This window comes from Cyphomyrmex costatus, unplaced genomic scaffold, assembly GCF_001594065.2.
Source record: "Cyphomyrmex costatus isolate MS0001 unplaced genomic scaffold, Ccosl1.0 scaffold127, whole genome shotgun sequence".
Lineage (NCBI taxonomy): Eukaryota > Metazoa > Arthropoda > Insecta > Hymenoptera > Formicidae > Cyphomyrmex > Cyphomyrmex costatus.
The window spans coordinates 109,531-132,819 of NW_017275249.1; the positions used below are offsets into that span (position 1 = coordinate 109,531).

A 23,289-nucleotide genomic window follows, 5' to 3' on the forward strand; every position below is an offset into this window, starting at 1 on the left:
TAAACTAATTTATTTTATTATATAAATATGAATAGGTAATTACAAAAAAGATACGTTCGATAAAAATTTTCAGTGATGATTCATACAAAAAGTAATGACATTTTATTAAAATTTTTAGCATACTTAATATCGTACTTAATATTAATAATGTAATCTAGTTTTTTAAAGTTTTCATATAACAAAAAATTAAATATAATCATCTATCTTTTTCGTTTTTTGAAATTTTTTATTTCGGAACAACCTGATCATTTTGAAGTATGTTATATTGATCAAAATTACTTACTTATTTTCTTACATGGATAAATAAAAATTTTGTACATTTAATAATTGTTTTAATGTTTTTTTTTTTTTTTCAAAATTGTACTGTATGAACAAATTTGAGTAAAACCCAATTTAATCCTAGAACACATACACATACCCCGAAAACTTCTGGAAACACGCACCATGAATTTGAAAAACCCACTGTAATTTTGATAGGCGATAACTTTAGTTCAGATTAATATTTTAAAACTCTCTTCTTATACGTTAAAGCTCTGAGATTTAGAGATATACTTGCATAGGTTGTAATGCCAAAAAGTTTTATATTGTTAAGTTATGAATTAAAACCGTCCGTTTTCTTTTCTCTCTCCGTGTACGAAGCAAGCGAAATTTTGATTGGATCTGGAAGACCTATGTGTATGTCCTAGGATTAAGATGAAGGTATTAATAAATTTTCTTAGGTGATCTCACCATCCCATTCTTTCCTATCTCAGACTTTCCTTTTTTTTTTCCTCTTTTTTTTCTCCTACAAATGATGACGCAGCGCCAGTGTCCGAGGAGTAGGATTCACGTAGCAGCGGACGAACTTTTTGGCGGGCAGTTATCCACTTCCGTTAGTCGTGCTTTGTGCAGCAAGTCGCATTAACGCGTTAAGCGACTTACATATCGGAGAGATCTGGCGTCGCGCAGATTCGGAGCGTGTAACAATACGCGACGGGAAATGCGGTAATCCGATCACCCTCCCCCGTCGCCGTGCACTTGGCGCTACCGCGCTATTGTTAAGGGGATCCTCTCTTCCTCCCGCCCTCCTATGTTTCACTGTCGTCATCTCGTTGCTGCAGTTTACACGTGTACGTAAATTGCTGGCGATGCATTATCTCCTCGCGACGCGTCCGGCCCGGACTGGCGCGACGCGGAGTTTCCTCTCCGCGTGTCGCCAGGGATTATTTTACTCTGCTTTTGGCGAACGGTTGATTCGCTACTCGACGAACGGTTTCCGGACCGAAATTCAGTCCGACGTGAGAACACACGAATCGAATAGGATTTTAAAAAGAACCGTGATAATCCTATTGATTGATTATATAGATTTTTGTGAATTACTGATTTGTAAATTGAGTCTGTTGAGCATTTACCTTAGTCGTGGATGTTGTGTTCGCTCCTTCGGGAGCCTTGAAGCTCGTGATATCAGGTATAGTCCAGAAGTAGTTCAAGAGGTTTTGCCTGAGTCTATTAATAGTATCTGAAAAAAACCAAATGCTGAAATTAGAAAGACAGTCCTTGTAAACAATTAAGTTAAATTTTAATAAATATTTGTTTGAATAGTACTAAATGTTGAAGTTAAATATTTATTAAATGTAAATCCTAGACACACACACAACATACACAGCATAGTAATGTTTAAAAAATGTATTTAAAACGTACATGTTGGACGTTTGGACATATTAAAAACATCTAAATTATAGATCCATGGATATTTTAAAAACGTTTTAAAAATATCCATTTTGGATTTCTTAAAAACGTCTATTTTAGGATGCAATGGATTAAAACTGAGCTAAATTAATATGTTAAACAAATTTTAGACCACAATACAGCACAAATTTGCACGCTGGAAGCAAAAGATTTCCTAACTCTGCGAGTAGCAAGCTATTATTGCTTGACGATTGCTGCTTGTTGTCTGAACTAAACTTTAATTTGGTAAATTTTTGCGTTACCGAAGGTAACAAAGTAAAACTTAACAAAAGTAAAACTGCTCGTGCGTTCTTAAAAAAATTTTCACTTGGCAAGTCAGCGAAAGCAACACGTTGCGAGCAGACTTAGAAAATTTTTTGCATGAGATAAACATTTTTTAAATGTTCAAATGTAAACATACTTTGTACATTGAATAACGTATGTTTTTAAAACATTCGTATTAAGGGTGCAATCCATTTCACGCTGCAAATGCTTTGAAGCATTCTTTGATTGATCAATTCGTAAAATTCTTTCTTCTGATTGGTCAATAAAGCATTTGCAGTGTTAAGTGGATCACATCTTAAATTTATGGACGTTTGGACCAAATTGAAACCAAGTCTGGATGTTCAATGGATGTTCTATGCTATGATACCAATATATTTTTGGTACAAGACCCATCAATTTATTTAACTATTATTTTTTATTTAATAAATATTTATTGAAGTAAAATGTTAATTAGTACTATTCGACAAATATTTATCAAAATTTAATATTTTTCTCGGTGTAGTAATTTATACATGTTCACGTAATGTTTTTGTACAATTTTTTTTTAAATTGACTGTTTGATTTTTATTTGTAAATGTCAATAACAACGATTTGTATAAAGTGCGCTTGATAATGGACAAATTTAAACAAATTTAAAGCAGATGTAAGCGCCGATGATCGTTTAATAAAAAATATTTGTCAAGCATCTGGAGGTGACGTGCTTATTAGAATCGCGTGCAATCGTCGGTTAACAAAATTGCGCTTTCATGATTTTCGATTTAGGAAATGAAGCATACAGTGACGGACCCATTGAGCCGAACGATGATCAATTTAAAGAAAAAAGTAAAGGGAAAATTCCTACAAATGGCTGTGTTCAGCAGAATGTTGAACCGTCACTTTTACAACTTACAACTGTTGAAAGTTTTCTTCACACACATAGGACTATTCTTCTAGATCAAAAAGTATAATCTAATCGACGCAAAGCGCTTACTAAGCTCTAACTTTGGTTGAACATCACTATCTAATTTGCAGTGAAGCTCTCGTTAATCCATGTGTACGTAATTGTTATCCAATATTTACTGCTTCATTTAATCTATTATATCACATTTTTTATTGCTTTATGTTAAATCTATCATATTATATATCTTCTTAAATTATTATTATTAAATTATAAATATTCTACTTCATTTTTTAAGCCCTGTCTATATGAAAGATTGCTTAGAATGACAGATGTGTCTAAACGGCGCCTACAATAAAATTTATTGCTTAAAACTTAAGTTTCAAGCCTTCAGCTGTAAAAAAATTAACCAATTATGATAACTTTCCTCATATTCGACTGTAATTGCTTAATTTCCAAGGACTTTTAAGGTTTAAAGTTTAAGTTTTACATCTTAAAATCTTATTATATACGTCGCTTTAAATCAGTATGCGTATATTGATATACGAATTTTTCTCAGGATTCTTCCTCTTTATAATTTTCCTCAAAGAAATTTTTCATTATCTTGTTAATTTGTGGTTTAGACTTATAACCGCACTTAACTTGATAGGGTAAACGTTGTGTTTTTCTAACTATGATTAGTCACTAAATTAATGGTTTTGTAGTATGGTAACTGATGGGGTAATGTTAACAGTTATCTACCACAAGACCGTCAATTTGGTGATTATCACAGATAGAAAATACAATTTTTACATTACATTATCAGATTAAGCTTAATTACGAGTTAACAAGAATAAATCAGAATAACATCCAATTTATAAATAAGGATCACAGTATCATGGAGTGAAAACGAGCCTGAAAATGGCTTACCTCCCCGAAAAGAAATAGGAAGTTGCATTTCTCAGAATCTTATCAGAATTCTTGTACAGCGAATCGTGCATCTTTAGTGAATGCACCGTTATCTCCAGTTTTCTTTTAACAATCCAATACTTAGTGCTTTATTGCGATTCGGAGTAAATCAGGCCAGCACGACAAGCCAGGGGGCCGAATAATACATCACAAATAAGAAATAACAAATGAGAGTATAATAAGAGACGTCTACGACTCTATTTAGATTTCTTCAGAAAAGAATCATGTATTCATTAAAGAAATGGTCGTTTCGGGAATGAACATGTAATAATAATCGAATTTATTCGACGGCGCGTTTGCGCTCTCTTCTCTCCTCTTTCTCTCTCGCCTATAATATAAAATTATTTCTCCGGACGATCAGTAATTATTACCGTAATTTAAATAGCGAATGAAATTGAATCGCGTTATTAGAGATTATTAAGAAATTCTTTGTACTTTTTTTTAATATCAACCCTATCAATTCTTTTCTCTGTATCATCTAAGTCTTCTTGCTTAATTCGAATTTCTTTGAATAAATATTTATATGCGAGAATATTTACATGTCCACAGACTCGCATGTCATTATGCAATTCCCGCAAGTTTCGCGATAAGACGTCGTCCGTTACGTGTTATAAATAAAGTGGTAGTTGATCCCACGACCCAGTTATTTTGTAAAATGTAATAATAATTTATGCCATGGTCGGATAGCGTATGTACGCGAGAAAACGGAGAGGACGTCGACCATGCCGATAAATTTTGCATACTTTATTGCGCTTACAATGCGATTGCCGGAGTAAAATAGTCGACTATATCGGCCGATTATTGCTGTGTGGAATCTCAATGAGGACGCGCTGGGCCAGCATATTATTTGACAGTGGCTTCGTTTGCATACAGAAAAATTTGCAATACGCCAGCGAGGGATAGAGGGAGAGAAACGACATCGGATATGCTGCTGAAATCGACGCGTTACCGGCTCTTTGCATGCGATAATTTTAATTAGCTGGCAAAGCGGCCTGTTATTGTTAAAAATGGCTCGTCCGTAATTTTTATTTATTTCGAAATTCGACGCGAGCCGAATACAAAATGCACGATTTATCAAATACGCTAAATCAGCGAAAGGAAATACAGCATCGATTTCACAAGTTTAGTGAGCAACAAGTAACGGTTTTATCATACGAATTGCGGATCGTTAAGTAATTTAGAGTAAAAATATTTAAAAATGTGCAAATTTCGACGATATTTTCATCGGGACAAAATTTAAAGTGCTGGTTTAACGTTATGCTCATCTAATAACGATATAAACGAACGAATTTAAAATTAAATCCATACTATTGGTTTTTTGCGCAACATAAAATCACCGTGATCGTACGTTTTAATGGTGATTTAATAATCTCATAGAAACGAATTTCTCGTTCATATCGGCGCAGTGTGACGTGCTGCAAACTTCAATTACGCTTTCATTTTGATTTATCTTCTGTGAAATAAAATACGATGACGCCTTATTGATGAAATGTGAAACTAATTTATTATAAGATATAAGTATCTCTCTAAATCACAAACACGAACCCACTAAACTAGTATCGAAAGTTAACCAGAGAAGGTTAACCACTGGCCTGAAAATTAAGTGAGACGTATTGCGTATATATTTAGCATATAATAAAAATATAATTCATTTCATGGTTATGTCCTAGCATAATCGTGCTCAATGCGCATAGAAATTACCTTGAAATTATTGACTATTAATTTAAGGACAAAAGAAAGTCTCAAAAATATAGAAGCATGTACCATATATAAAATCTATTAGAGGAAAATGAGTTAATTCTTAAGCGATTTCGTAGTAATATTTTTCAGAAGCATTTTTTAATTTGTTACAGAGGTGAGTTGCCAAATGCGTTTTAGGAACGTAAATCGTATCTCAATGAATGAGTGTGCCGATAGCGTTATCACAATCCTATATTTAAGGATTCCGCTGAATAGGAAATACATTCGACGAAATTATAATAAATAGCCGCGAACAAAAGAATCAGTTGTTTAGAACGCACATAACAGACACGCGATATGCACGAAAATCGCTTGACGAAATGAGACAATATAGGTATAAGCCGCGTACATCTTAATTCTTTTGTGTCAGTTACGAGAAGTATTTGTTTTATGTTATCCGCGCACACAAGAGAAAATGCTTTGTAATTCTCGATGTATAATTTGGATTTAACAAATTAATCTATATCATGTAAATTCAATTATATCATATATTATACATAAATTAATATATCATATATTATAATAGCAAACGGCTCTATTTAAAATCGGAAAATTAAATTTAATGATAAACAACAACAACCTGGAGATAATATTTTGGTTTGTAAAGAAAGATCTCAAATAACACGAGAAACGAACGAGCGATCTCCCAGGGACAGGAACGATAGATTCATTTAGCAAAACTCACCGCGTCAAGACACCTTTTGTAATTCTAGCAACTATAATAAAGTAACGCTTATAAAGATAGATATGAATTTTGTATTCTAAACACCGATCATCGAGATTTTTCTTAAGTTCCATTCTTCTGCTATCAAATAGACAAAGATTTAATAAATTATACATCTTGTTTTATAGGTGTTAACTGTTAGTAGTATTTTAAAAGTCAGATACAGCTGATATTAATTTTTAATTAATTTGCAGTTGATAATTATGTAATCATGCAATTTCATTATCAATTTTTGCATTTTTATAAAAGAAGATTTCTTGTATTTTACATTCATTGCATATACATATTTTCAATTATTATAAAGATTAAATCGATACTTTTAAAATCTATTAAATTTTCCTACTCCAAATCATGCTGCCACAAGATAAGACTGATATAATTGACAATAATTATATAATGATTGATTCAAATATAAATGCCAATTCAAATATAAATGCCGAAGATGATTCAAGACTATCGATTTACACTTCGACATTCTTATTGTTATTTCCATTATTATTATATTTAATAATTATTAAATATTTTTGATCTTTTTTTCAATAAATTATTAAAATTAGATATTAATTAATTATTAGTTAATAATTTCTTTTAATTTTATACTTTTAATTTAATTCATAAATTCAATACTCTCATAAAGAAGATACTGTTTAGAAGACCTACAAATATGATTTAGGTAACCAATTACCTAAATCGTTATACCTTTTGCAGCATGTTATAACAAATTAATTGGTTATTAATGAAAAGTCAAACGTGTAATATATATTAAAAAATGTCCGAAATATCGAGCTACAATTTCCAATGTTCATTTGCGTACAAATCAGCACCACACACACACAAGTGGAGAATATAATAAAAACAGCTTAAAAAAGTGAATGCACACATTTGACACTCTCCCCTACATCTCTTTTCTCTTCGCATAGAATTTCGCGTTAACGATGATACCATCGGCGATCGCTATTAAATTCCAAATTATTCGTGACGCTAAAATAATAAACAGCTCGTGAAATGATCGGGAAATTGGCATCCGAAGGCACCCGCTCGTGCTCCTGGTCCCCCGGGCCCATTTCCAGCCCGCTGGCCTCCCACGGCACTGCGTCACGCGGATTTGAATAACGATTCATCGAGTCGCGCAATCAACGATTATACCGTAAATTGCTGTCCCATTCGGTGCCGGCGGTTGCTTTCAGTCCCCGGATTACGAATAACGTATACCGGCGAGGCGATGGATCGGGACCGATTACCGTCTTTCTCATTTGCTTTTGGCAGCGCAACGTTAAAATCTCCTCTCAATGTGGTGAAAGTGATCTGATAAACTTTGCGGCTCTCTCGTGTGCCGACCTTGGAGGCCGTGCGCTCGAGGCAACCTTTGCTTTGTGATCGATATCCCGCTGCCTTCCAATTCGCGCACGTTGCGAAAACACTGCTTTTGTCGTACAAAAACGGCAAAGTATAAATTTCTTTTTTTTTCCACGCACATCTCATTTTGTCGTTGTCTCTTCATCCCGCCGCGATTGCATCGGGAAGGAGCGCACGAATTTCTCGAATGTCAGCGTATTTCTGATACCGTGCAGTGACGAGTGGCCTCGTCAGCTCGCGCCGCACCACGCCGGTCGAATCTCCGCTCTCACTTCGGTCGATCGGACGCACGGTAATGTAATCAGAGCTTCTCGAGCCTGACGTCACGGCGACTTGAGCGTGTCGCGACTTGCAAATAGGCATACTACTGAAACTATTCGTTGCGGTTTGCATTCTGCACGAGTGCCCCTGTGGGATTTGATATATGAGATAGACGTAAAGGATCGCATGCGGCTATGCACGCGGCTCACGAATTTATCTCCTTCCTCGTGTCTGCAAACCTCTGTTCGCTCAAGAAGTCAATCAAAAGTTTAACTTTAGTGATAAAAATCTAAACATTTCTTAATGCATACCCATCTATCTTTACACGGGGTGGATACTAAGTATTCCAAAAGATTTTAAGGGATGATTTCTCGCACAAAATTCCGGACGAAAAAACTCTTCATATAACTATAATATATATATATCCAAAACGGTTTAGTTTTGAAAGATATAGGGTATGAAAGTTAAAGGAAAATTTGCAAGAATTACTCGAGTTATTTTGATGAAACTTTATATGTATATTTAAAATTTCATCAAAATAACTAATGATTTTTTAAATTTTTGAAAAAAACCTTTTTTCTTCAACTTTGATATCTTGTATCTTTGAAATCAAGCAGTTTCAGACATATGAAGTTTTCGTCTCGTAATTACAAATAACTGAAACTTTAATAGTCTAAGCTAGATTTTTAACACTCGAATAATATTTTCGATGTGATTTTATAAAATGTCCCAAACTGCGCGTCGAGATTATTTTTAGTCATGAAATGTAATTATAAGTTCAGCTGCAGTAGTAATATTACAAATTAAATTGAAAAGCAATTTAATAATATTAATGTTAATATAAGCATCTTAGAAAGATGTACATAATTTGAAGGTAATAAACATTTTTTAAAGCTGTAAATAATTTATTGCAAAAAATATTACCCATATTTGTCTTGAATTTGTGTGAAATCACTTCTTAAAATCCCTTAGAGTACTTAGTATCTACTTCGTATATAATTATGTTTATATTTATTTTTTATTTCCTTAAATGTATTCCCCTAATATCTTCATTTTTCTATATACCACATTACGGGAGCGACACACTTGGATATAATTTAATTCAATTGTTTATAGCTTTATAAAAATGAATGTAAACAATTTTTTTTCAATTGAAATGTTAGACATTAAGAAACATAACAGTACCAAGTAAATATATTTATTGATAATAAAAAAGTTACAAGAATTGAAAAAAAGCATTGGAAAAAACATTGGAAAAAAGCCAGGTATGCCATATCCAGAGAAACGGTTAAAAAAAAGCGTTTTATAATCTGGCATTTGTAATACAGCACTGAATTTCGTAAAAATTCAACATCGATATATTTTTACGATATTTTTCGGTATTCATAGGATATCGAAAAATACCATAAAATTCATTGCACTTCCCCTCTTAATAAATTTCCCCGATAAATTGCTCTGTGCGGAATTATCGCCGAATTTATCTATCAATTTATCAATTCATTAATTTATTAATTTGCCGTATACGCACAGTTGCGGCGGTATACGGTTAACGCGTGTCCATCCTGCTACCTCGCAAAATATGCCGCATGAGAGAGCGACTCTTTGAAAATAGCAGAGGTCGCGAGTAGTCACGCCAATTAATTCTCTTGCGCGACTTGTTAATTTTCTCTGAAAAATTTAATTTTCGGTCGCGCTTTAATCACGCCGCGTACGATATCAAGCGAAATTTCAGGATAGAAAAGAGCTTTCTTTCCTGAAAGGATGCACGATCTGTAAAAGGGATCACCGCTCAGAAAAATGCGTAATGACATTAAAGTATGGGACTATCAATACTTCACACATATAGACAAGCGTTTTATACTTGCAGCTTGTACACATATATTTATACTACACACATATTTAAACAATCTGTTAAAAGAATTCAGCGATTTATTTAATTTTCATACAAATTTTCATATGAATAATTGCATATCTAAAAATATATTTTCCAGTTCGCACTCTCCTCTCTTTTATCTTTAGCATTTATAATTTATTTAATAAAACACAGGTATTTTTAATTTAACGTAGTTGCGTTTAATATCAGACACGTGCTTAATCTATTATAATGTATCCATATTTAATAAAATTTTTAAATAAATTTATTCTCAAAATAATGTCAGTTTTTGCGTGAATATTGCCGAGGGACATTATACATTATTTATTGTAGCGTGCAGCGTTATTTCTCACATCCATGCATTATATTTCATATCGTTACGAGCTTAACATTTAACGTTGCGACCTTTACCCGCTGCACTACTTCGAAAGGCTATAAAAAAGACGATGTTCATCGGCACAATAGATTTTATTTTGTTGTGTGTGTTACACGTGCCGTCTTGCCCACCTACGCGCATGCCGGATCTCGGGATCACCTTGTTACGAATTCCACGCGATAACACCGTTAATCACGTCCATCGATCGGCCACCTTTCTTCGTCGAATGTTTTTACGGGCGCACAAAAATATGCATGCACGGAATTTTTGTCACTAGCGACGCGTGCGTCAAATTCCACCGGCTGATAATACACGCGGAAATCCCAATACATATAATAGGATATAGATAAAGGAATAATCTCCGGAGTCTTGCCTTTCTCGGATAAAATATGTTATACGAATTTGTGATGCCGCGTATAATCCGTAATAACACTAATTTACAAATTTTGATTAATTTTTAATTCAAGAAAAGGAAACAAGTTTTTAAACCTATTTTGGGCCGTTGAGTTCAAATCTCAGAAAAGTTCCATCAGGTTAAATTTTTGAAATTTTTTTTCGAATAATTAAGATGCAACGAGTCATCAGCAAAATAAACGTTTCCTTCAGGATTTGATAATTGAGAAACATTACTAGAGATATTGGGACGAAAGCATGCAAAAAAAATAAAACACTCAAATATCTAAATTTTTTTAATTTCAAATGAAATTTTAAAATATTTCTATGAAACTCCACTGTACAATTGGAACAAATGTTTTTTTCCTATACTTTAAAAATCGGATCTGATTGAAATATTTCGATGGCAAATTCAGATTTAGTAAAAATGATTTTAAAAACAGTCTTCATATGCTTTTGCGTAAAACCTTGATATAATTCTAGTGTAATCGAAGGCAAATTTCACATTTAACTTTAAAATATGATATAGAATATATATATATTTTTTCTCTCTATAGAGAGAGAGAGAGAGATCTCGGGATAACTTGAAAAAATCTGATAATAAGATTATTACTATTATTTTATTAAAAAGTCATCTCTTCATTTTTATGCATTCTTTACTCATATATCTTTTTATAGATAAATTAATACCGTCAATATTAACTGTTGAATTTAAAAAAAAAAACGATGTTTAATATTGCATTACGTTCTGCACAATCTGAATTTACGGAGTTTTATATCGATCGACTTTCTTTCTTTCTCTCGCCGTGAGGAAATCTCTAACTTTTTGTAGCGCGTTAGTAATTGCAACTTGGTTAATTAGAACAATATTTTCTGGTAATTGCTTTCATTAGAATACCACGGCTACTTGTTATTCTTTCTCTCGCCGGCATGTAATGCTACAGCTAGGTATATCGATTAACGGTGCGATGGACGTAACACTGTACAGCTATTTCACAGCTATATATCTCGCGATAAGAGCAGCGATAGCGCTTTACGTGTATTAAGGAAATTGCAAAGTCGCCTCTATTTCGGGAAATCGTGCAAATTTTTCAGGCCGTACCCCATGTAAAATTTTTGCTTATTCAAATGCATATTCGACGTTTGATGCATATTGTTTGGGCTCTATAAATATTTATAAAATGCGCGTCGCATGCGCGAAACGCATAAAAATATTTAACGAGAATTTTGTTAAATATTAGTTAGTAAAAAGGCATGAAAACATACATACCACGCGAACGGCTTTTCCGCTGTCGTTTTGTTTAACTTTGTTTGCACACACACCAAGCATTTTTCAAGCTCGATCGGAAAAAAAAAACTTTCAAAGATAAACAAGTTTCTAGATGCATTCGATTGCGATCTGTAGCGTGTGTGTTCATCTTCTGTAAATTTCTTCGGTGCATAACCGCAAGAATACGGAAGACGTTATTACGTATAAACATCGGTTTGTATTCGTTTATTCTGCGTTTACTCTTCTGGAAGAGGAACAGGAAGTAAAGCGAAATCTTACCGTTAGTTTTCCTTCCTAATAGAGATTTCAGAAAGATTCATTTTTTCTGATTTCGACAAGCCACATATTCATACAAGAATATATTTACATCTCTCTTGTTAAATATTCCAGCAGAGATACTTTTATTCCTAACAATATTATGTCGCCTTTCAAAGTGTCTATTTAAAGGACCTTGCAATAATTATATTGACAATTAGATCCTGGTGAACTGAATTAATTTTCATACATAATATTGCCTATAACGTTGTGAACAAAAGATGTCATAGACACAAGACTCAATAATGGACAGTTTTTGATCGTGTAACAAAGGTGCTCTGTGAGCACGCGTTTTACACATTTGATACATCGCATAGTTGAAAAACTATCCATTATTCAACCTTGTATCTGTATGACATTTTTTTTCATCACATTGTAAGCTACATACATATGAAAAATAACTCATTTCACCGGGACCCAATTTTTCATAGAATTAGTGAGCAGGGTTCTTTGTGAGATTTTGATAGCGTTGGTTATCGTGCGGTGTAAATTTTCGACGAAATTCTCGTTCGCATATACGTCGCGCAAATTACATTAATGCGGGTCTAGTTTCACATGAGGATTCCCTTAAATGCGATCATCGATGATGGTCAAATGGCGATGCATTGTTAGAGTGAAGGCATGACCTACGGGTGCGGTATCGTTTTGCGATAGATCCAGAGCACGAATTGTTGCGCAACGTGAGTGACGGACGGCATGTATGAACCCACACACGTGAGTAAGCGACTCATTACTCGCGAGACGTTATTACCGCGGTCGCGCACACATACACGTATCTCGTAGTCGAACCGGTTTACGAGAGATTGTTGATCATCCTAGAACGTGGAAGAACGGAAGTTGCCTTCCGTAAAGCCGCGTGATAATCTGCAGAATACACGCATGGGCGACGCTACTGACTTCAATGCACAGACAACGCGAAATTCAATTATTATCTATTTGAGAAAAAAAGGAGATACACATACTTGATATAGATAAGGTATTGTGCTCCTAGAAAAGGGTTATTCTTTCCTTTTTAGATTTTCATTTGAACGACCTGCTTTCCGAACTAAATATTCAAGCTCATTCTTTTCTTATAAAAACAGTAATATTTTTCTTTTAATAGCTTTATATAAATTTGATACATTTAAATAAAATTTTATAAAGACCAAATTTTCATTTGCAAGCTAATTTTGTAGTTTAAATATCTTCGTTCGTAACCTCAATACGTTTATTTTTACGTTAATTAATTAAATGTTGCAGAATCTACTTTCAATCAATGCAATAAACTGCAATACTATTGTGAAAGGTATTCGTGTGTACGATGTAAAAAATAATAAAAGGTTGCGTTAATATAATTAATTTTTTAATGATGACACAGAGGCCATTGATTAGTCGATTGTGTATACTAATTGTAAGCAAGATTCGTTTGAAGTGAACGACGGTACGCGGTAATTGGTATACCATAAACAATGCCAAATGTCCCTGTAGGCGCAGGCTGACGGAAGTTACACTCAGACAAACCGCATGTAAGCGGGATGTGAAGCTGACGCCCGCGATCCCCGCGATGCAATCGTGGCTGCCGTTGCATTTCCGGTCGTCCGGACGATGCGTGCGCGATATTTGCGCACGTCTCTATGATCTACCTGTCAGAGGCACACAAATTCGCACTCTCGTGTGTATCGCGTTTGCGAATCTCCGCATGTGTGCTAAAGCGCAGAAGTGCGGAGGCGTTAATGAAAATAACGAGTTGCGTTTGCGCCTGTATTTAACGTTTGATTTGACACAGCCAGCCATTAAGTTCGTATCTTCAGCGTGTATTCAACGTCAAAAATACCATACACTCGTTTCCATTAAATACAGTATTCACATCGGATGAATAAAATCGATATTTTATCGCGGCTGTATCTATAAGCGTAAAACGTGTGATGAAAATGCGAACGGATGATTGCGCATTGATAAGAATTAGTTAATATGATATTGAAACAATTTTGGATGACATGAAATTTCCTTTCTATTTTTTTTTTCGATTAATATGGTACTCTTTTTAAGTTAATTACAAATTATTTCTCTTTTTTCTTCTGTGTTTCAAACATATATATGTATATTTTTGTTTCTAATTACAGAGAGAACAAAGAATATGTAATGCAATTAAAAAGAACAAACACATATTGAAGAAAAATCAAAGCTATATTATACACACATACGCACACACCATCTCGACATAAATACTGTAAATATTACGTACCAGAAAAGAAATTAGGCATAGCAATGTCGAAGCCCATAGAGTCTAAATCATCCTCATCAGACGAATCGTATCCTAATCTACCTGTAATTAAAAAAATCATCATTAGTATGAACTACATTTTTACGGTGAAAATCAACGTAATTGCAAAATCTTGAAATATGTTAAGTCTAGACAAATTTGTTACATCCTATTAAATTTTTCTTAAAGCAATAGGTTTGACATATCATTGTATAATTGATTGCAAGATGTATTGTGATACAGCTTTTTACATTTTTTACATTTTTAACATATTAACTATAATTTATTTTTTATTGACTATTATTTGTTCTTTGACATATCTTGGTAGTTTGATTTTTATTATTGTACATGTATTGATAAGCAGATCGACTAATATTTCCAAATGTGATATAAATCTATCGATTTATATAAATTTTATAATTTTTCTACTAATCCTATAAAATACGATTATCTGTATTTTTCAACATCAATGTCAATGCCAAATCTGAAGAGGATTCTATATTGTAGTCGAAACTAGTAATTACGTAATATCTTTTTATCGTTTAATGTTAGATTATACGTAATTTTAAGTTTTATGTCAAATAGTTATAATTAAATATAGTTTGAAATTGTTACTTATAATTATCATTTAATTTATTTATTGATTCTTACAATGTTTGAATGACCATTTCAATGTTTATTATTTTTTGTATAAAAAAAGAGTCCTTTTTTCTTTTAACTTTATTTAAAGCAATATGTTTTAAATCTTGAAATTTTCGATCCTTTTAAATATCGCTGTATACACACACACATATGTATTCATATATATATATATATATATATATATATATATATAAATAAATTACGTTATAATATTTTCTATTTATCAATGACAAATCAAATTGTTTTTTCTTAGACGTGTTATAATTACATTGTCGCTAGGATTTTCTATTCGATCGATCAAGGTTCTCGCGACGTCATGAACTATTACGTTATTAATATCTACGTAATTATTGATAAATTTAGTTTATTCAATTGAATTCAATCTATTTTATTTTTTATTTCACACATCTACTTCAATGCATTTAAAAATAAAAATATGTCATCAATGAGCAAACTCATTCTGCAATTTATTTAGGGGAGGGGATATGTTATTTAAAACTATCTTCTCATGTTCACCGTGGCAGTGCAGCGCTGCGACGACATACATGCGGAAAAGTCATAATCGCCCGGGCAATTAGCCGCGAAATAACCATTAATTACATCATACATCATCCAATCCAGATAGTGGTGTGGTCGTGAAGGATTTTCTAACGAATATTACCGACCGGTGTGGCTGCGACACCTCAAATCTACATGAATTTTTTTGCAAAATCGTCCGATGTAATATTTAACCTCTAACAAATAAAACATTTTATAAATAATCTCACGAATTTTTGTAAATTTTTACGTTGCTGCACTCGTGATGGAAAAAAAGTTTTCCGTAAAAAAATATAAACTTTGATGAAAAAAAAATTAATTCTGGGCATTGTCGAAGAAATAAAAAGCTCGTCGCGTTGATATTGAATAACATACACCGTTAGATATCAAAAGAGCAACACTAATTCAATCTCTCGAGCTAAAAATAACATTTTGTTATTTTTAACATTCATGTGTGTCAAAATGTAAATCAATCTATTTCTGTGATTAGTTTCAACGTAAACAACGTCCATATTTCTGTGTACACTTAGTAAATACTAAATAACAAACTGAGTCAAATTTAGGTTTCACATTTTTTAAATTAGCTACCTCCAGTGTGTTATTAATAACATATTAAGAAGGAGCAGTGACGACCTGTAAAAATAAAAAAAAATTCATATTGGATATATGTATATTTGACATTATAAATTTAACACGCGTTCGGATAAAAGTTTTTATGAAAGATATAATATTTTGAGAAATTAGGAGAAACGAGGACGTGACAATAATGTGAGGATAAAGATAAGGTTGTGCCAACGATTGTTCGCATCACCGCGACCGGTGAGATCGTGGCATTTCCACCGATTATCCAATTCGGTCGTCGTCAATTCGCATTGACGGGCGGGAGTGTAGGTGTCAATTTCAGTCAATCTATTCCCCTTCTGCATGCAAGAAATGCAGTAACGCGGACCCGAGAAAATCCGCGAACGTGAGCTCACAACTGAAAAACGGCGACGGAGATTGATAGGATGGCCGAAACGCCTTAACGGAAATCGAGAAAAGGGCCGATCTTATCGTACCCGCATTCGCGGAAAAATCGATCTTCGGGCGTGATATTAATTTTGAGAGAAAACAGTTACGTGTCACAAATTAAATTGTTAATTTCGCGGGATTGATAAAACACACGCCGCTCGCATCGATCGTTCGTAAAAGCACAAATTTTCATCGCGTAAGAGATTAATAATACGTTACGAATTTATGCGTTCACTATGCATTATCGTGTTGATAAATAGTAACGATTAATTATTTACATTGCAATTCACGTGCGAAATATATGAACATCTATCGGGTCCGTTGTGCTTTAATACTTCACCGATATTGTTGATTATTGTGATGCGGTACTTTTTGCGTTTTTAATTGAGAGAACGGAAGTACGCTTTTACCTCAGAAATTTAATCTGTGACGATTTTTTGCTAGGTTGGTTATAACAATTCGGGTTTTTACAGTGCGTGCGTTAAGGAGTTACATTATAGTATGGCAAAAAAAGGTAATATAAATATATTCATATAAATATATATCGCTATAACAAAATTAATTCTTTCTGTAAATAATTTTCAATTTATATACGCCTTATAAATTGCGTGGATTCCTTCCGTGATTACGACCCGCCCTCTCCGCCGGTGGGTATTTTGCCAGTAAATCTAGTTGTCCAGCACCAATGTGCAAATTCTACGTGATGGATGTAGGATAGCGCTTGAACGGCCTGCGGCACCGCGCTTACGGGCGTTGTTCCCCTGAGAAATTTCTGCCGGATCGATCTATCGGGTCCGCTCGTTTTTTATACTTTCCACTTTTCTCCGTGCCCTCCGCCCCCGTCGCTTCTTCGAGTGACATTAGGCGGGCTTAATGCGGTGCCGCGGTAAAAAGGGAACCGCGGATGCAGGGGTACGTGAGCACGACGCAGCGTCGCGGCGCAACTGCCATTGACTGCAGAATGAAATAGAAGTTTTGCCAGGAACGGATAGTAAACTCGTTTTGAGAACCAAATTTCCGGGAAATCTTTAGGACATATACAGAAGCTGTTTAAAAAAAACCATAGTACCCATTTTTATCAACAAATATATTTTGGACTTCGCATAAATTATTTTTTTCTTATAAAAAGAAGCCTATTTTAGTGTTAAAATTATTTTTTTTAAAATCCTCTTTCAAATAGATTCGCCCCTGAAATTCGGCATTTCCGCAGCGTCCTTGGAATTGGCTGGCAAAATTCCACTTCTTATGGGTGGACCACCACCGTGTAGCTGTCAAAAACAGATATCCTCCGGCGGCGAAAAGAGTGACGAGTTATATATATATATATATATATACATAATCGTCAGATATTCCGAGCATTCTCCTCGAATTATCGTGCATTTGAATTCGAATTGCGAATTGGATTTACGTGTGAATATCAGGATATAGTTTGCAATTCGCGTGACTATGAATTCTCATAGAAGAAATATGGCAAAAATACGAGAAGAAATACGGCAAAAATTAAAAGTACAAATGCACATACTAAACTCTTTATTACCGCGGTTGAAATCGATTTTCTGGCGTGCACAAATTTTATTTTTTTTTTATTTCGCTTTTCTCAAGCGCTGCTCGATATTAGTTTCACGACCAACACTCAGCAATCTGTGCCGGTTAATTAAGTTTACAATCGGGTATCAAGTTAGCGATTCTTTTTATGCTTTATTGGAAGTAATAAACTGCATTCCGAACAAGAATACAGGGATAGAGATTTGGGATGTGCAGTCGTCGTCAACCGATCGGAATGCTTAATTGGAATGCTTGTCGACTCGATCGATCCACCATGCAGCATTTCGGTATAAGACAATTACAGTAATTGCGACAAAGTATTAATAGTTTCATGGACAATATAATATATGTACATGACACATTATATGGCAAAACACTCTAATTAGCACTTAAACGTGGAAAGCCCGTCCCGAAAACTTCAATTTTCGGCAAAATTTGACAGCAGACACATTAAATGGAAAGCGAACTCTCCCTTTCCCTCTTTTCGTTCACGATGTTCAAAACGCGTCATCTTACTCGTTAAAAGTAAACGTAGTTTACTGAAGACGATCTGTATAGCAGCAATTACCGCAGAAGATAATGAAGCCGTCAATCAAACGGGGTATTAATCCAATTCATCGAAATTGACGTGAATAGATGATGATTTCTATTGTTATTGCGTCCCCTCTCTCTCTCTCTCTCTCTCTCTCTCTCTCTCTCTATCCATCTCTATTTCTATCTCTTTACATCTCGTATCTCTACTATTACAGATATTATTCGTCCAGAAAAGTTTCGTAACAAGCGCTTAATATACGCGATAAAACCACCGTGAAAAATGCTCGCTACCGACGACGACGATGCATCAAATTAACAACTTAACAAGTTCGCATCGAACGATAGTTAGAAATACCTGCGGATTATAAGCGATTACGGAGAACGAGGAGCACAGTAAAATTTTGAACCATTTCGCGCAGATTCCGCGGAAATTGCCTTTGTTTACAGCGTAATATCATATTAATGGAGCGCTTAATTAACTGGGAAGTTCGAGTATTATGCCCGCGTTATTTATAACGAAGATACCGCGACGTTCGCCTATTTTGCGCGAAAACCTCTTCGTTTTCGAATAGTGCAAATTTACCCGGAAGGCAAAATATTTCATTTAATTGTTTAAAGATATATTCTGCATTTCCTTTCCGTTTCCAAGATTATCTCGTTCAAATAGATCTGAAACTGACATCTAAAGGAAAAATTAGAATTTTGTTTCGCGTCGTTATACAATATATACATGCAACTAGATGAAATACTTTCGCCCTTTCGGGTCAAGTAAATTTTGCACTGTTGTTTCCGTTAATCTAGATTTGTTTTACTTCGACGAATACTGTCTTTGCTTCGCTGGTAGCGAAACAGGGTGATTCTTTCGTATTTTACATCGCTTTCGCCCGAAAAACATTTCTCGAACGAGACACAGGTACAGTAGACCGGTCGCTCGATTGTTGGCGGACCAGCCTCATAGTTTATTTTAGTCTGTTTACCGGAAGGGATGTAAAACTGCATGAAAAAAATGCATACCCTGTTGGGCGAGAAATTACAGGTCCGACACCGCTGCTGTCGCGACGTTTTGTAAAATATGCTTCTCTCTTCACTCCATCGTCGCGCGAGACGCGTGTATTTTACCGTGGACTCACCCGCCATCACGTGGATCGGATAAATATTTGTTAAAGATATTACGATCGCACGACGCTACACTTTTTAGAACGGTTGCTTAAGTCGTACGGTAACTCCGGCCGGCGTTTTATTAAAATTCCTTCAACGTTAGCAACGCGAGACTTTTACGTTTATTTAAGTTTCCAAGAAGCTCTTAGGCTTGCTGTAGATGTGTTCTAACGGGAAAAATACTGAGTGAGAAGAAAGAGACGGAAAGAATGATCGTCGACGATGAAACGTGTATACGCATGCATCATGTGAGTGACAAAATGTCACGGGGCGATGCGTAATTTTTTCTCAAATTATTCCGATTACATATCGAAGCTTCATACTCGTTATATATTTTTTACGATAACAACGCGTGCATAATTTGAGTGACTTTTTGTATACGTATTTTATAATGTCTCGTCGAAGTTATTTCTCATTATCTGAACGTCTCAAGCGACTTGATTGCGCTGAAAATGAATCTGCCGATGCGAGAATATTTCCGATGCAAAGAGGTATGCGAAAAAATCGATAGCAAACATGAACCGATAAAAAGCCGAGGGAAAAAAAGATAATACCTCGTAGCGCGCGTGCATGTTGTTAATAAAAAAGAAAACGCTCAAATCTCCGAGGAAACGTCTCATTGCGCCATGCATTGCTCACTGATGTCTTCTAATACATACAACTGCAAGTGCATCGAATTCATTTTCACAAATTTTTTGTAAGAATTTATTTATTCAGTAGAGTGTCTTTTTTTTGTTCTGTCAGAATGTCATGTATACCTACATATGCACTTGTTGTAATTGTATCGAAATTTATATTCATTCTTATTATCATTATATTATTATGTAGCGAAAAGTTAAATAGATTTACTTTTACATAGAGTTTTGTTGAAGTATCTATACAAATTTATATATAACTAGACACAGAGATCTGAAAACAATTTTGTTGGATTATCAAAATAACTATGTAAAACGCTGAAACTGGTTGTTAAAATAAACCTTGCATTACATTGCTCATCGTGTTTGCATTTCCTATAACATAATTATTTTAATGGTCCAATCATTTAAAAATCTGTATCTATACCTACATTTTTAAATATTTCAGCAAATTTCGAGTGTGTATATACATACAGAAAAACTAAACTTATCAAACGATAGAATCCTAGTACAATTCAATTTTTTAACATATGTAAACTATAATTCTCTATATGGAATTATATAATTTTCAATTATCAATTACTTATAAAAAAGAAATTAGATAAAACAGATACAATACGAATTAAGCGTGTGAAAAGGTCACGGTAAAAGAAAATAGTTTAAAAAAGGAACGTTACAAGAGAGCTTGGAATTTAATTTTACTGCAGACGGGGTGAAATGAATTACGTAGCGGAGACCCCATATTATTTTGCAATGATCCGCATCTCTGCAGGGGCGACACGCTGGGCTTTCGCCGGTATCAAAGTTGTAGTTTCAACTGATGGGTTATAGTAGGGATAGACAGGGGCACCTATATACCAATCGAGGTGGATGAAACGGGAAGTGGTGTTGCTAGTTTACAGAGCCCCGACATTATGAAACTTGGAATCGAAATAGCGCGTACCGCACGAGTACATACTTGATGTCAAAGGCGTAATAACTTGGAAGTACTTGCGTCTCGTATAGTGCAGAGGTACGACTCGCTCGATGTACATGGCGCACGCATGTACGCATATACGTATACACGCGCAAGCGAATTCGTGTGTGAATATATATATATATATATATATTCGCTCGTACATCACTCGCGTTCGAAGCAAGGAGTTATTGCACGCTCAGTGGAGGTAAGTGCGTCAGATTGACACGCCGCTGCATATTACGCACTCTGTGTATTACGAGACTACTCCGTAGGTCCGATTTCGTAGAAATTGCGAATCCATTTTAACTCGGTAAGAATTTGAAAAAAGACTTATCGCTTGTATATTGAGTGTCAAGGACACACCGGTCTAAAGACATTGAAATAAACATGACTTAAGCACCTTCAGTATATTATATGTTAAATGCCAACATTGCGTAACATACTGGTCCCCAGGTGTATTAAACATGTTAATGAAGTCTTAAAATTATGACAGGCGTATTACACACGTAATCAGTCGCGCATTGACGCTATTTGTAGTATGTACCAACATATGTTAGTTTTTAATTATCGATTTTTCAGACTAATGTCTAAATTCTAAGCAAAATAGTACGGCTCGTAACATATTCTCATATAAGATTTATAAGAATTTTTAAGTGCTTATATCTTTATACGATATCTTTACATACAGCTTTTTAGTAGCCATAAGATTTACAAGAAGTCGTAGATATTTATTGACAATTGTACATTTTACGGTACATACGTATAAAATTAAAATACTAGTCATAAGTTCTTACAAATTTTACGAGAACAAATTATACGAATCTTATGATTCTGCTTAGAATTGACCTATAAATATATAATTTTCTTATTTTTGAATGTACTAAAAACAAATTCATGTACGATGAAAATAAAATATGAAGTAGCAAATTATATTCTCGGTGCTAAATCGATCTCAAGATACCGACTGTATTGTTTATAATATTGCAGTCAAAAATCGTTGTAAAGTTGATGATTTGCGCATCACGAGAAAATGTTCTCGTGTAATAATTGGGAACCATTCCGCTTTGTTCTGTTGCGGTAAATGTCACATCTCGTGATCTGTCATACCTTTTTTCTTCTACACCGGTGAAGTGCACTTTGACAAATGCACAGTTCAGAAGCTAAAATGCAATTGCATTACAGGAATGCTATTTCTATATGCGATAAGAGACGGTTTAATTATCGCAAATAAAAAATTCCGTTGTATCCAGATCATAGATCTAGATGCGTTAAAACATCAGATTTCATTCGCGAAACAAAATGGAAATTCTCGTGCGCAAACAAATTATACTATACAAGGATAAAAGGCATTCCGACACGGGATGCAGATGGTGTCCTGAATTTCCGCGCTATCCCGTATTATCGAAGACTACCGTGTTAATCCGATTCGCGTTAAGCCGAAAAGTTTTTTTTCGAACGAAAAATATGGGCGATCGTTGTGTTTCGTATACGTTTTCCACGCGATTTTATCGATCATACCACGGTGATTTTCGGAAATGCGATGATCACGCAAAGCGAGGATTACTGACACACGCGCGCGCGCGCGCGCGCGTACATCGCTTCGCGCTTAAATAAAGATCAATACAACGTCTCGACGATAAATTCCTTCACGTTCTAACGGCATTAAATACTTGAGACGCAACACGGATTATACGCCTTGGTTCACTGAATGTTGCGTGAGTAACGATTAGAAGGAGAAACGAGCTCGATGAAACGTGATGCGTTTAGGGATTTTGAGCATGATGTAGAGTAAATGTACCACTTACAAGGAGAGGCTACGCTCTGCTCTTCACCGATTTTGATCAAACTTGCAGCGATGTTAGAGGAGCCTATCAAATGAACACCTGTAAAGCCGTTCGCTCC

At 34.6% G+C, this 23,289-nt stretch overlaps 1 protein-coding gene across 1 annotated transcript in view; it reads right to left on the reverse strand.

The window, feature by feature from the left end:
- Positions 1-23,289, reverse strand: part of LOC108782438 (virus-induced RNA 1) — a 36,058-nt gene that overhangs the window by 2,322 nt on the left and 10,447 nt on the right. Inside the window, exons 2-3 of the mRNA XM_018550718.1 lie at positions 14,350-14,430; positions 1,392-1,498 (exon numbers count right to left, since the gene is read on the reverse strand). Of these exons, the coding sequence (XP_018406220.1) occupies positions 1,392-1,498; positions 14,350-14,430 (188 nt within the window). The remainder of the gene's footprint in view (positions 1-1,391; positions 1,499-14,349; positions 14,431-23,289) is intronic.